The sequence below is a fragment of the Podarcis pityusensis genome (assembly GCF_964106645.2).
Source record: "Podarcis pityusensis genome assembly, chromosome: 6".
Lineage (NCBI taxonomy): Eukaryota > Metazoa > Chordata > Lepidosauria > Squamata > Lacertidae > Podarcis > Podarcis pityusensis.
Genome location: NC_138030.1, coordinates 99,010,266 through 99,024,829, shown reverse-complemented (window position 1 = coordinate 99,024,829; position 14,564 = coordinate 99,010,266). Strand labels below are relative to the sequence as shown.

The 14,564-nt window shown below is 54.8% G+C and overlaps 1 protein-coding gene across 1 annotated transcript; it reads right to left on the bottom strand.

The window, feature by feature from the left end:
* Positions 1 to 2,634: 2,634 nt before the first annotated feature.
* On the bottom strand, positions 2,635 to 14,456 carry LOC308479924 (solute carrier family 12 member 5-like). The gene is made up of 8 exons (XM_081010961.1): positions 14,269 to 14,456; positions 11,948 to 12,079; positions 11,731 to 11,838; positions 9,167 to 9,289; positions 7,453 to 7,646; positions 7,198 to 7,212; positions 6,880 to 7,013; positions 2,635 to 6,051 (listed from the first exon to the last, which is right to left on the bottom strand). Exons 1-8 carry the CDS (start codon positions 14,407 to 14,409, stop codon positions 5,960 to 5,962), a joined length of 939 nt encoding a protein of 312 aa, XP_080867087.1. The 5' UTR covers positions 14,410 to 14,456; the 3' UTR covers positions 2,635 to 5,959.
* Positions 14,457 to 14,564: the final 108 nt, after the last annotated feature.

Genomic DNA, 14,564 nt, shown 5'->3' with positions numbered 1-14,564 from the left:
CATCTGCATTAAAAGTAAATGGTTGTGGGTCTTTGCCCTGAGTGTGTCGTGCCTGCCTTGGGCACCCATCCTCCTCATGCCCCCGATGGAGCACCTGTGCTTTTTGCAAGAAGAGCACTTCTTTTTCCAAAACACTGCAGAGGAGGGTGTGTAGCTCAGGGGGTGTTTGCTCCTAGGTCAAGGCTCCCCCCCCCCCCGCAACCCCTCTGGGGAAGAATGACAAAAGAGCCACCTGCAAGAGCCGGACCTCAGGCTCCCCACGTCCACCTCCAAGACTGAACTCCTCATTGCTCTGGGGTGGGATACCTGCCTTGCAAGCTAAAGGCCCCAGATTGGGTCCCTGCCAGCAGCATCTCCCCAGGAGATCCGTGTAGAACCAAGAGCACCCTCACTGGGCCAAAGGCCAGATTCCGTGTCAAGTGCTTCCTAGGTTCCTAACACACACACACAAATATTTAACAAGTGTGTCTAAAATTTTCATGAATGCTCTTGGGCGTATTAATGTTCCTCAATCTTGCTGCCTTTCTCCCAGCGCATGCAAGGCAGATCAGGGTAATTAGTTAATTACCGAGGAGCCCCGTTTTTCAAAAGCCAAGCCATGGACCCACTGCTTTTGAAAATGTCAATGACTCTATGGTAGAGTTCCCTGTGCAAAGCAATTTTTTGAAGAAAATGTGGGGTGGCCCTGAATAAGCAAAGGATTTGGGGTATACTAAAAAACAGACCATATAATTTGTGATATTGCCACAAATTGCCTATCCCCAAGCAGTAGGAACAACTTGTCTCCGTTGCTCCACTACAACTGAAATTTTTTTAAAAAGTAATTGTGTCCTTGACTTGCAAGTGTTCTCTACGCCAAAGGTGTTTATGGAAGACAATCTTACTCGGCTGCAAGTGATCGAAGAAGAAGAAGATATATGAGAGTATTCAAACATGCTCTTCCATACTTGTAATCTGAGGTGGTTCATTTTAGCAAAACTTAGCAGCGTATGGTTTTGTTAACTGAGGGATCTTGTACCTTTAAGACATAGGCCAGGGCTTGATACAGTATTGGGGAAGACCGAGTAGAAAACAGCTGGAATTTTGTAATGTTGATGGTTTTGTAATGTTCGCTGTGTCGCCAACCAGGTGCCCCCACAAGAAAGCAGCAAGCAGGATTCCAGCGCCAGAGCGCCCTCCTCTTCTTCCAGCAGCTGATACTCTGGAGTGCTGCTGCCTCTGATCATAGGCAGAGCATGGCCATGATGGGTAGAAGTCTCCCCCCCCCCCCAGCCCTCTCCGTGGATCATCTCAGGACACCGTCTGGTCCCCTGCCTTGCTGCTACAGGGGCAGCTTCCTATATGTGGGCAGGTGCTTGTGTTTTGGAAGGCTGCCCCCTGCTTAGATATGTTTAAGAAGTATAAAAAACAAATCTCTTTCACAGTGTCTCTCCCCCCCCCCCCGCCCAAAATGGGCTCTTCCCCAACGGAGGCTTGTCTTGCAGGGGAAAAAGGCACCTTCAGGTTAGCTCTGCAACCTTGAGATCAAGTCCTTCGGGAAGAACATGCACCAAGAGCCTCCCAGCCCAGGATTTTCATTCTCCTTTTCATTTATACGGCTTGCTAAAACAGTTTTCTAAACGCTGGGCAGTAATTGTAAAAGCTCCTTTTTGTGTTTGTTGTAACCCCTGGCATCTCCAAGAGGGCCTGGCTGTCGGTCTTTCAGTGCTGGGGTGTGTGAGTCCCCCCCCCCCAGCAGTCTTTAACGTCAGCAGTAACATCTAGACCATGGGAGCGCTTCAGCCCTGTTCTTGAGTTTGTTTAAAATCTAAAACAGCTTATCTTGTATTCCTTTCTTTGAATTTGTGCCATTTAGGTTTTCAAACCTTTTTTGTAAATTCAGTTTTAGAAACTGTACCTTTGAGTCCTCAATCCTTTATTACTGCGCTCCTGCTCTCTAGGCTTGTTGCAGCGCCTGAACCCCACTCAAGACTGTGACATTCTCTGGGGGCAACGGCAGCCCAGTTCCCCTCCGGTGGAAGGGAACTTCAGTGTTAGCCCCAGCCAGGAGAGCCAGTCCCTCCCTCTGCATGGCAATGCAGAACGGCAAAGACCTCTTCTGCCCTATCCTGCCTCCAGGTCTTCAGCAGCTGTAGGTCAGTCACAGGGTGCCAGAACCCCAAGAGCTGTTTGCAAAGAGCCTTGTCTCCCCTCCCCAAGCCTTGTGAGCTGGGCCAGTGCAAGCTGTTGGGAAGGCCATTCCGGTTTCCTTCCAGCCTGCTCAGCACCGGTCAACCGCTTGTAAAAATAAGAACCTAAACCGCTTGTAAAAATAAGAACCTAAGGTGAGCCTGGCTCCTGGATCAGGCCAGTTGCCCACCTAGTCCAGCGTTCTCTCTGTGGCATGTGGAATACCCCCCCAGAAGCGTCCCACCACAATACTTTCTCCCCTTCTGCATGTGCATAGCTCTCATGACTGGAAACCACAGGGGGCCCCCTCCTCCAGGAACTTACACTCTTCTAAAGTCACCTAGGTAGGTGACCATCAGTGCCTCCAGCAGGGAGTTCCACAGGTTAACTATGTGTCGCTTGAAGGCGGACTCTGCACACACCCAACATTCTCCTCCAGGACATAAGCAGGCCGCCCGCAGCCAATGAAGGGTGTAATAAAATCCTTTTTATTGCATTTTGTGCAGACAGGAATCTAAAAAATAAAATACAGTAGAAGCGTCAACACAAGCAGTCAACAGAGGAGGAGCCACGACCCCATGGATATCTATCGGCATAGAGAACAGCGCGGGGGGGGGGGTAGCCAGGCAGCCCACAGAAACACTCGCACAAAAGTAGAGGCAAGCCTAACGCGCGTTCCTTTGGATCGGCAACCTGGTTTATTTACAGGGAGGAAACTGATCGGCGTTGCTTTGCAGACACAAATCCCTAGAACGCAAAAGCCTACGATGGAGGAGCTCACGAAAGCTATCGAAATATTGCACTTGAATCAAGAGTCACTTGGATGGACGTAAAACAGGTTAGCTACGGTGATCGGATTATAAAGGTTACTGGATGAGCCGACTGGTGGGAACATTCATTAACAAAGATATTGCACATGGAGCTGGGTGGGGGAGTGTGTTTTAACCAACACGAATAGGGCCTCTGGGTCCTTCCCTTCTTCTCAGAAGCAGCATCTCTGAAGGACCAGGACTCTCCAAGGAGCGAGCCTTGGCCGGAGACCCCTTCTCAGTGCGCACGTTGGGGATGATTCAAAATTACTTTCTCCTTTTTTGCTGTTTCTGAAGCTGGCCCCGTTTCCGCTGCAACCCCCTCCTCCAGTGCATGTCCTGCCCCCCCCCCGATCACAAGAGGACCCTGCGTTCTCCCCGGGCGGACGGGGCTGAAGGGGCTCCAGGGGAGAGCGGCGCACGGGACACACACACACACGGGGGCCAAACGTGCGGGGTCAGAACAGGGGGTGTAAACTCGCATGCAGTGCCACCTGCTAAGCATGGCCCTCTCCTGAGGGATGGGGAGATATTGGGGGGGGGGGAATTGGGCAGCTGGGAGGGGAAGGAGCCAGCCCTGCGGCGGCAGGAGAAGACACCATCCAGGCTTTCTGGAGGTGGAGGGGGGGTCAGTCACGCCCTCTGAACACCCCGCATGGAAAGTGCAGGCGGGGGGGGGGGGGCAGATGCAACCCCACCAGGTGGGTGGTGAAGGGGCAGCGAGGGGCAGTCTAGCTGCTAGGGGTGCGGGCGATGGGAAGCTGCGAGCCCTGCATTGCAGGGGGTGGTCTGGAGAACCTTTGGGGGTCCCTGCCTTGCAGGGGTGTGGACTGGAGGGCCCACTGGATCTTCTCCAACACGGGGGCTGGGGTGGGGGGGTGGGCTCTCCTTCCTTGGAGGTTTTCCAGCAGTGGCCGGGGGATTGTCCAGCGGTGATTCTTGAACTCTGTTTCCTGCATGGTGGGGGGTTGCGCTAGATGACCTTGGGGTGTCCCTCCCAGCTCCCCGATTCTATGCTGCTCCAGCCATGGCCCGGCCCTAGGAGAGGAGGTGGGGAGGCACTGGGGCCAGGCTGCCTGGTGGGGCGCAGGGCGAGGGGGACGTGGAGAGTTTGAAGCTTAGCAGGCCGCACTCGGAAGTGGAAGCTCAGATCTGCTGTGAAATAGGTTCAGGTGGTTCTGGCCCTTTTCCCTGATAAGAACCCTAAGAAGCTAAGAAGAGACAAGTGCACAAAGGAGGAAACAGCCGCCGGCGCCGCCCGGTCTCAGCGGAACTCCCTGCCACTGCACGGCGCCCGTGGAGAAGTGCGAGGCGCCCGTTCTCCAAGCCGGTCCAGGCCTGGCTCCTGGCCCCGCCTGGGGGGCGTCTCGGCCAGCCACCCACCCACCCCACCCGCTGGATCTCTCTCACACTCTCTTTATGTATAGACTTTCATCTCGTTTCTGTTCCCCCCCCCCACATAAATACGACCCCTTTAAAAATACATGTCCTGTGCTATTTACAATATATACAGCCCCACATCAGGCAGAGCGACGTCCCTCTGGCTACGGAGGACTATTCACATTGGTTAAAAGCCCCACAGTGGACACTGGGGGGGGGGAGGGGGAGAGGGAGGGGCTGCGTCACACATTTCGGGGGGAGGCAAGGGAGGGAGGCTTCATTGTTGCGATTCCTGCATTGCAGGGGGTTGGACTAGATGACCCGTGGGGTCCCATTTCAAACTGCGATTCTAGGATGGGGGGGAACAGAATCCCCCCCCCAAAGCATCTTAGCCCTTTGTTGAGCCAGATGAGAACCGAGGGGGGGGGTGCAGGCAGGTGGGTGGGTGGGGGGCATTAAGTGCATCCGGCTGAGGCAACCTTCCTCCCCAAGGGAGAGACTGCCGTCCCATACGGGGCATTTGGGGAATGTCAGCGGGCGAGGAAGGGGCCACAGAAGCAGGAGGGTGGCGAGAGGGGCCCCCGCCCCCACTGTGGCCCCTGAGGGGGTGTCACCTAGCAGCCCAGCCCCCTGGGCTGGGAGAGCCAGTCCTAAAGTGCAAAGGGGCTGTGGTCTTGCGGGGGCCCCACTGGGGTCTGTCCTGTCTCCTCTCCCGTCCCTTTTGGCAGGAAGGAGGAAACGCGGACCCCAAAAGGCGTGGCTTCTCCGTCCGAGACGGGGCAGAGAGACCCATCTCTGCGGCCCAGTGCCCCTCTGGGCCGGACGGGAAGAGCAAAGTGCAAAATGGTTGGTGGGTTTGGAGGGGCTTGGCAGGGGGACGGGACACAAGATGACCCCCTTTCCCAAACGACAGCTCTGCCATTCTAAGCCCAGGCAGCCTGCAGGGGGTCAGCAGTAGTTGCCAGGCCCTCCTGGGTAAAAAGGGCAAAGCAGGAGGGCAGGGGGTTGGACTAGATGACCCCAGGGGTCCCTTCCAACTACAAGTCTACGATTCTACGAAAGCTGCCCAGCCCCATTGCTTTGGTCCCCAAGAGGGGGCTTGTCTTAGGAGGGCAGGGAGGGGAGAGTCCAGCATTGGCAAGGGAAGAAGCATGCTGGTGGCCTCGGCTGGTGCCCTCTCCCCACCTGGGGGGCTGGTTGGGGGGGACGGGGCAGGAGGAGCAAGGAGCACACCCGACAAAAGGCAACGATAGAAAAGCAGGCAGGAGCAGGGCAAGGGGCTCGGCGCATCCGAGTCTCCGGCCTCCCGGGGAAGTCACTTAGCTGCCAGTGGCCGCCCTCTGCCCCACGGCAAGCGCCGGCCCTAGAGCCGAGGTCGATCTATGGGTCAGCGGTAGCAGCCGTGCCGCTGGGCGGGAGCTGGCGGCCGCGGTGGTTGGATGGGTGCGCCTGGCGCTGCAGTTCACGTGCGGAGAGACGAGTGGAGCGGCGTTGGGCGGCAGGCGCTCCCTGCTGGCTCTCCGGGAGAGATGGGTGCGGAAAGGGGCAGGGGGGCTCTCAGGCGGGGCACAAACCTCCGGGCAACGGCCTCGGCCAGCTTCTCAGGAGTAAATGGTGATGACCTCCCGGCCGCCACCGCGCACCAGCAAGACCCGGTCCAGGTGCTCCGTCAAGACTTCCAGGAACTCCATGTCTGGGGGGGCAGTTAAGGAGCAGAGGGGCACCCAGGGCACAGAAGAGAAGCCCCCACCCTGGCCCTGGACCACCCTCCCCAGAAGAACCAGGGACCTGATTCTCCTCTGCCGTTTTGGGTTCTAAATGCACTTGTCCAGGTAGGAGCAACTTGGCCAGTTAGCCCTGGTGATCATTGGATGTCTACTGACTGGGGTTTTGTTTTTTTTCTTTTCTTTTTCCCAAAATGACCCCTGAATTTTATAATTTTATTGATATTGAAGGTCGGCGGTTTGAATCCCCGTGACTGAGCTCCCGTTGCTCGGTCTCTGCTCCTGCCCACCTAGCAGTTCAAAAGCACGTCAAAGTGCAAGTAGATAAATAGGTACCGCTCTGGCGGGAAGGTAAAGGGCGTTTCCATGCTCTGCTCTGGTTCGCCAGAAGCGGCTTAGTCCTGCTGGCCACATGACCCGGAAGCTGTACGCTGGCTCTCTTGGCCACTAAAGTGAGATGAGCGCCGCAACCCCAGAGTCAGCCACGACTGGACCTAATGGTCAGGGATTCCTTTACCTTTTACCTATGCTGTTTTTAAGTTGCATTTTAATTAATGTTTTATATTTTCTGTTAGCTGCCTTAGCCTGGTTTTTGAACCGGGAAGGGCAGAATATAAATAAAAAATTATTATTATTATTATTATTATTATTATTATTATTATTATTATTAAAAGGCAGAGCATCTGCAGTTTCCCTTCCTGTGTTGCCCTTGCCCCCCACAAAAGCCTCGCTCTCAGGTCGCCCCACAAATGCCCCTGCCCCCAGGTGCCCGGGGGGTCTCTGCCAGGGAAGGATACAGTTCTCGTCCCCCTTGCGGTTCCGGGGGGGCCCTGGCATGTTGAGCAGGACCAGCTTGGCGTCCTGGGACTTCTTCACGATGGCCTCGTTGAGGCGGATGGCGGTGTGCATCCGCCGGACGTTGGACTGGTTCCTGCGGAAGACGGCGGGGGCCTGGTCAGTTGGCTCCAGAGGCCTCCTTGGACCCCGCCCTGCCCGCCCGAGCCCAGCGTTGCCCTGCCTCACGACAGAGGTGGGGCGGGAGAAAAGCCCAGCCAGAGAGCCCCCCCCTGCTCCCCCCCCGCGACAGAGCAGAGCAGCCCCAAGCAAAGACTTACAGGGTCTCCCACTCCCTGGCAGCGTCAGGCAGAGGAAGGAGGAAGAGAGAGAGCTGGTCATTGACTACCTGGTGCCCCCTGCCAGGAGGCATGTCCGGCAAGCCCCTCCCTGGCACCAAGCCCCCTCCCCTCTGCCCAGCAGCCCCCCTGGTTCCCGGCACCCTCAGCGCCTCTCCAGCACCTGCCCAAGCGACGCCCCGGCAGGAGCAGAAGCGGGGCCCTCCTGCCCGGGGGGGCAGAGGCGCCGGGACTCACGGCTTCATGCTGAAGAAGTCCTTGATGCTCTCGGGGCTGACGGGACTCTTGCCCTTGTTCTTCTCGGCCAGCTTGTCCTTCGTCCAGGTGAGGTGCACCTTCTCCGGGGCGGCCTCTGGCTCCGCCTCCGCCTCCGTTTCGTCGCCCGGAGACGGGGAGCCGCTGGTGGCGTTTTTGTCGTGGATGAGCTGCACCTGTGGCAGAGGAGGAGGAGGGTGGGAGAGGTTGGGGCCAGGGCACGGACCCTCCGCAGCCCCGGTCAGGATCGAGGCCATGCCCCACAAATCTCTGCCTGGGTGGTCAGGGATGCTTTACTTGAGATTCAGGGCGCTCGGCTAGATGCCCCCCAGGGGTCCCCTCCCATGATTCCACCAGTGGACTGGGTTACCTTTGAGGTCCCTACTACTCTGATCGCTCTCTTTTTCAGGGCTGCAACCGTTTGGCACTTCATCAGGTTAACTGGAAATGGATTCATTGGGCAGATTCTTTATTTGTGGGATGTAACTTCACTGAAGCAGGAACAGTCATTTCCTGCTTGCCCAGAGCGGACACACAGGGAGATGTTGCTCCAGCCAGGAGGACTTCCTGTCACATCTGGTCTGGACTTCCTCCTCTTGTGTCTGACAGGCAGATGGGCGTGACTCTGGCAGACCCTGTAAAGGGGCTAGTCACCCAGCCATCTTTCTCTTGACTCTCTGGATTCCATCTCTTCTTTTTTTAAAAAATATTTTTTATGAATTTTCAATTAATAAAATTCCAGTTGATAGCAAATCAAATTTTGCCACATCATAAAACAAACAGTAAAGTCAGTTATGCAAAATTTGCAGAGGTTCTGGCTGTTGAGAGAAAGTTCTTTCACTTGTTCCTGCTTTCTTCTCTCTTGTTTTTCCAGTTTTATCATTCCGACATGAACCCATTGTCTTGATTCCATCTCTTCTTGATGCCTTTTTGCTGTCTGCTGGCTCTCAGCCAGGAGCACTTGGGCTCATCCCTCACAAGAGGATGAACCCCGCACCCTTCTCTGTAACTGGAACTAAAAGCTCAAGCCTGCCTTCAGGATCACACTGTGAACTGAATGTAAGTAAACCTCATCATTCGTTTTAAAGAAGACTGTTGTGTCGTTATTGTTTTTAAGAGGGAACTAAGGAGGATTTAAGTGACGCGGGTGGCGCTTTGGGTTAAACCACAGAGCCTAGGACTTGCCGATCAGAAGGTCGGCGGTTCGAATCCCTGCGATGGGGTGAGCTCCTGTTGCTTGGTCCCAGCTCCTGCCAACCTAGCAGTTCGAAAGCACACCAAAGTGCAAGTAGATAAATGGGTACCGCTACAGCGGGAAGGTAAACGGCGTTTCCGTGCGCTGCTCTGGTTTGCCAGAAGCGGCTTAGTCCTGCTGGCCACATGACCCGGAAGCTGTACGCCGGCTCCCTCAGCCAGTAAAGCGAGATGAGTGCCGCAACCCCAGAGTCGTCCGCAACCGGACCTAATGGTCAGGGGTCCCTTTACCTTTCACCTTAAGGGGGATATACCAGGAACAATCCAATCTGGACAAGCCAGACTGGATTGCTTAACTCTAATGATTCTTGCGAATCCATCAACTGACTTCCTGCTGTGTACAAGGGAATGTGCTCTGCTACCAGCTCACTAACCTGAGTGTGGAAGGACAATATTTAATCAATATATCCTGGACCCCCAGCGCCCCCCTGGGCAGCCTCACCTCTTCTTCCGGCTTCTCCTCGTTGTCTCCCACCTGCTCGTCGGGGACATTGAGGCGCAAGCGCGTGTTGGTGGGGTTCTTGCGCCGGATGGAGCCGCGTGATTCGTCCGTGATGCTCTGGATCTGGGGGGCAGAAGGGAGAGGAGAGGCCACTGGCAAGGGTGCTGCCCCCAGTGGGTGGTGCCAGGCTGGTGCCAGGCTCTGGCTGTGCGCCAGGTGTTTTATCTGCTAGACGTCCAACTCATCCTCAGGCTCCTTGTGGGCAAAGGCTGAGGTGCCAGTTATAAAGTGCATATAACATGCACAGGTTTTCTTCATATCACACCCCCCCCCGGTCTGAACACACCCTTAAAACGCCCTGAATCCCTTGTGAGAGATGCTTTAGGGTGGGACTCATTGCTGGCCAAGAGACACTGAGATCTGTGTAGTGAGAATTATAGCATATATCATATTTTTCACTCTATAAGACGCACCAGACCATAAGACGCACCTAGTTTTTGGAGGAGGAAAACAAGAAAAAAAATATTCTGAATCTCAGAAGCCAGAACAGCAAGAGGGATCGCTGCGCAGTGAAAGCAGCAATCCCTTTTGCTGTTCTGGCTTCTGGAATAGCTGCGCAGCCTGCATTCGCTCCATAAGACGCACACACTTCTCCCCTTACTTTTTAGGAGGGAAAAAGTGAGTCTTATAGAGCAAAAAATACGGTATGCTTTGTTCAACTATGGAACTCCCTCCCACAGGAAGCAAGGCTGGCCACCAGCTTGGATGCTTTTAAGAGAGGATGAGAGGCATCCATGGAGGATGAGAGGCTGGGGGGGGGGGGCTACTAGCCAGAAGGGCTCTGCTTGGTCTCCCCAGCTGGAAGCAGTGATGTTTCTAGAAGCCACAGGAGGGGAAGGTGTGTGGGCTATCTGTCTGGAATATAGTTGTTGTCAGAGTTGCTTCCAGATCCTAGCTCACAGAGGATCACGCTAGCCAGCGATCATTAAATAAAAGTCTTTATTGAGTTACGGTTTCCATTCTCAAGCTGCTGCGTGCAACCCTACGTCTAATGGTTAGATCGGCGAAGCTCCATCTGAGTCTCCGCCCCTTGTACACCAACTTAATATCCTAGCCTTGCTCCACCTTTTCCGCCTGACTGTTCTTCTCTGGGTCCCTCTGCCCCCCGGGGTCTCTTCCTTCCGGGATTCCTCTGACGCTGACGCTGACCCCCCTGACTCTTCTCCCTCCTTTCGGCGGGCTTTAGGACCTGGCTCCCTTTCCGGGCTGCCTACTGCGCCACCTTCCTGTGCATTTGAACTTGTCGCACGCGCCCAACCTTCCACCTTCCGTCTGACCGTTTCTTCGCTCCCCGATGGAGGTGTGGCCACTCCTGACTCGTGCCCTCCCCCCTGTTGTGAGCTGCCAGCGCTTGATCCCTGGCGCCCTTCCTCTTCCCTGCTCTCTGGCGGTGACGCTGGTCCCGATTTCCAACTGCTCCCCTCTGAGTCCCCTCTGGCTCTATCTTCCTGGGGTGTCCCCCTAGGCTCCCCCCTTGCCCTGGCCACTGGTGCTCCTTTCTGTGAATCTTCTGATTCACTGGAAAGACTCGGAGATCTCGGGTCGTCGTCATCACTCATCTTTTCTTCTGCCTCCTCCCCCTCGCTCTCTGTTTCCTCCCTTGCCCTTGCCTCTGCTCCTGAACCCCTGACAGTTGTGTTTCAAGGAGTTAGTGATCTCATCCTCTCTTGCAGCCACGCAGCTGAATCGGCTCTCTTCTCTCCCTCTTCCTATATGGGCAATCGATCCAGGAGATCTAGTGATCTGACATGGTTACCCTCCCTGCCTCTGTTTGCTCTCCCCCCCCCCCCATCTCTTGTTCAGCTCTTTGATGGCTGAGAACAGCCTTTAGTGCCCTAATCTGTGATAGTGCTGGGTACCTTCACCTTCTTGGATGTCGGACATTGTTTGGAGAAAGTGAGGCACTGGGAGAGGTGGCTAATGAATTATCTGCATGTGGCATGTCGGACAAGCCACACAAGCTAACAGGCTAGCTATCTATAAATCGGATGGTTTGGGTATAGTTATTAGAAGCTCCTGCATGGACTGATCGATCGCAGGGCCCTGCAAACTGAGGCTACCTGGGGGAGTCCCTTCGCCACTTCTTGAGGTCTTCCCAGTGGCAGATTGAGGTGCTTGCTTGGTATGTATATATTGCTTGCTGTTTAGAATAAAAACATTCAATCTTCTCACTCACTCGCGTTTTGTGTTCCTTCTGAATCTCATTTCAAAAGAACTGCCTTGCATTTGGCAAGATGCCCCTGTGATCAAATCCTGCTTGTGGGTTTCCCAGAATGAGCCCCCGGTTGGCCCCTGTGAGACGAGGGCAGGTGCAGATCGGACCCAGTTCTAATGCGCATGGAGGAATCGCTGCGAGAGAGCAAGACTCTCCTCCCAGCCTCTCTGCCCAGGCCCTTCTTCAGGCAGGGCAGATTTCTCCCTTTGCCCTTGCACGAGACCTCGCAGCGCTTCCCAGCCCATAAGTGGGAGGGGTATTGCGGCCCACCAGCCCCACGGCCCCTTACCTCGCGCTCCCTCTCCGTCTTGGTGAGGTGCATCTGCTTGAGGATCTGGGAGCGCTGCTCCATCACCAAGGTCTTCTCGTAGGTGTAGGCGGAGATGTCGCTCTCGTGCTGCGGGAGAGGGAGAGGGTGGGACATGGGGACTCCCCAATGAGGACACGACGCTGGACTAGACGGGCTCCTGGCCGGATCCAGCAGCCAGCTCCTCTGACGGCCTTACCATCTCCACCACTTCCACCTCGGCTGTGATGCGCAGGTGGTACAGGAAAGTCGTCAGGTCCTTCTTCATCTGGATGCTGTTGTCGTCCATCTGGGCCACGGTGAAGATCCGCATCTTGCACTTGCGCCAAACCTATGTGGGAGGAAAAGAGGCGGTGGAAACACTGAGCCAGCGCACAGCCGGCCCTGCCCAGCTCAGGGGACTCATTCCTGGGACAAGGCCTGGCAGACGATGGAAGCAACAGGAAATACCAACGATAAAGACTAGGACTAGCTGCCTGAGAAACAGTTTCTATCCAAATGTGATTTTGGTTTTAAACGCAGTGTAAGGTAGTCTCTAAAAGGGACGCGGGTGGCGCTGTGGGTTAAACCACAGAGCCTAGGACTTGACGATCAGAAGGTCGGCGGTTCAAATCCCCGCGACAGGGTGAGCTCCCGTTGCTCGGTCCCTGCTCCTGCTCACCTAGCAGTTCGAAAGCACGTCAAAGTGCAAGTAGATAAATAGGTACCGCTCCGGCGGGAAGGTAAACGGCGTTTCCGTGCGCTGCTCTGGGCTTAGTCCTGCTGGCCACATGACCCGGAAGCTGTACACCTGCTCCCTCGGCCAATAAAGCGAGATGAGCGCCGCAACCCCAGAGTCGTCCGTGACTGGTCCTAATGGTCAGGGGTCCCTTTACCTTTAAGGTAGTCTCTATGGGAGTATATTGTATTTAATTATGGGGTATCAGAGTTTTTAGGGGGCTAACCAGGCTGGGATAGCTGGGATAGCAGGCTGGTTGGGTTTTGAATGTCTGGTGTAGATTTTTCAATTTCATTGTTCTGTATGGGACAATGACAATAAAGACTATTGTATCGATAGAAGAGTGGCAGATGAAGATGATGGACTATGCAGAACTGGAGAAGCTGACCGGGAAAATCTGAAACCAGCATGATCAAGCTTTCCAAAAAGACTGGAGTAAATTTGTACAATATTTGAAGGATCACCGTAAGCAATTAAAAACACGAGCAGGGTTGTAAGAAGTAATGACAATGATTATTACCTTTTTTACATTTACTTAAAAACTGAGATAAGTTGAATGAGAAAAACGTAAAATGGAAGATGTATAACTGCTATGATATAAAGATGAACTTTGAAAGCCATGAGGGGGGCGGGAGGGAAGTTGATGGGCTCATATGAGCAAAAAGTAGAGTGGACAATAAGAATGCGTCTAAATATTAAAAATGGAAACACAATAAAAATATTATTAAAAAGAACATGGGCCCCTTCCTCCCCAGCAGCCGCCAGAAGAGACTGGAGCTACAATACAGCCATTTGAGTGGTCGCTAAGAGAGTGGATTTGCTGTTGGGTGTCCTTGCTGAGGACTCTGCCCTTCCTCGTAGAAGCATAGAACGGCAGAGTTGGGAGGGTCCCAAGGGATCATCTAGTCCAGCTGTCCTGGACTGGTTGGATGCAGAGGAACAGTGGGAGGAACCCCCAAGGGGAACCCCCAAGGGAAGAAGGCCCAGAGCCCGGAGGTGGGGGTGGGACAACAACAAGGGGTCAGAGGGAGAAGAAGGAGCAGACGGGGAGGAGGAGATGTCGGAAGCAGAAGAAGCAACAGGGCTTAGTGAGCAGGAAGAATCAGAGGCAGAGAGAAGTCCAGAACCAGAGGCAGAAGCTGAAGCAGGAGAGGAGGGCCAGACATGAGTCCGGCTGGTGAAGAATCACAGGTCTCTCCCCCTCCTGCTGCCATGAGCTCCCCTCCCCACTGGTCTCCCAGAACCAGAGGAGGAATGAAGAGGGTGGAGGAGAGGTTGTCGGCATGCAGGCACAGCCTCAGATTGCAGGGGGAAACCCTGGAGAAAAGGGGGAAGGTGGGGGTCTTTGATCTCAACAGCTGATTTCCATGGAGTAAGACCACCGAGAACAAGCTGTTCTTCTCATGAGGCCTGACACTCAACCAAGTCAAGATCGTGTTTTTGCTAATACAGTGGTACCTCTGGTTGCAGAAGGGATCCGTTCCAGAGGTCTGGCCGGATCCTGAGGTTTTCGCAACCGGAGAGACCGCTTCTGCACGCACGCGCAGGGTGGAACAGCACTTCTGTGCAAAGCGGTCTACTGCTTCTGCGCATGTGGCAAAAACCTGGAAATATACTTCCAGGTTTGCCATTTATGTATCCCAAAGTTTACGTAACCGGAGGGATACGTAAACAGAGGCACGACTGTAAAGAGTTAGCTCCATCTTTAAACTGTGTGATTACCAACTGGCACCCTCCTGTGGCACCGACCCCCTGCAGTGCAGGGATCTCAGCTCAACACCCCCTGGCGTCTCCCCGGATACCTTGTGTTGACGCAGCAGGAAGGGCAGCAGCATCAGCATCCCTCCGTCGTGCACGATCCACCAGACGTCGATGTGGCCCTCCGAGAAGCGTTCCGAGTTGGCCGGGAACATGGCCAGGTTCTTGGCCACCAGCAGCGCCATGTGCCCAGCGGTGGTCTCTCGCACGAGCTCTGTGGGGCGCAGGCAGGGGAGAGAAGTGTCACCCACAAGAGGCGGGCACAGGACCCCTTGGGATGAGGGGGGCAGGAACTGGAGCCACAGAGGAGAGGGTGGACAGAGAACCAGTGCTCGAAATT

What these genes read in the sequence shown, in the direction of transcription:
- LOC308479924 (XM_081010961.1), bottom strand. Translation starts at nt 14,409, where the DNA reads ATGGCGCTGCTGGTGGCCAAGAACCTGGCCATGTTCCCGGCCAACTCG. An exon ending in TCCTGCTGCGTCAACACAAG is followed by an intron (nt 12,080 to 14,268) that starts GTATCCGGGGAG and finishes CCTCCCACATAG; the next exon opens with GTTTGGCGCAAGTGCAAGAT. An exon ending in AGGTGGAAGTGGTGGAGATG is followed by an intron (nt 11,839 to 11,947) that starts GTAAGGCCGTCA and finishes CCTCTCCCGCAG; the next exon opens with CACGAGAGCGACATCTCCGC.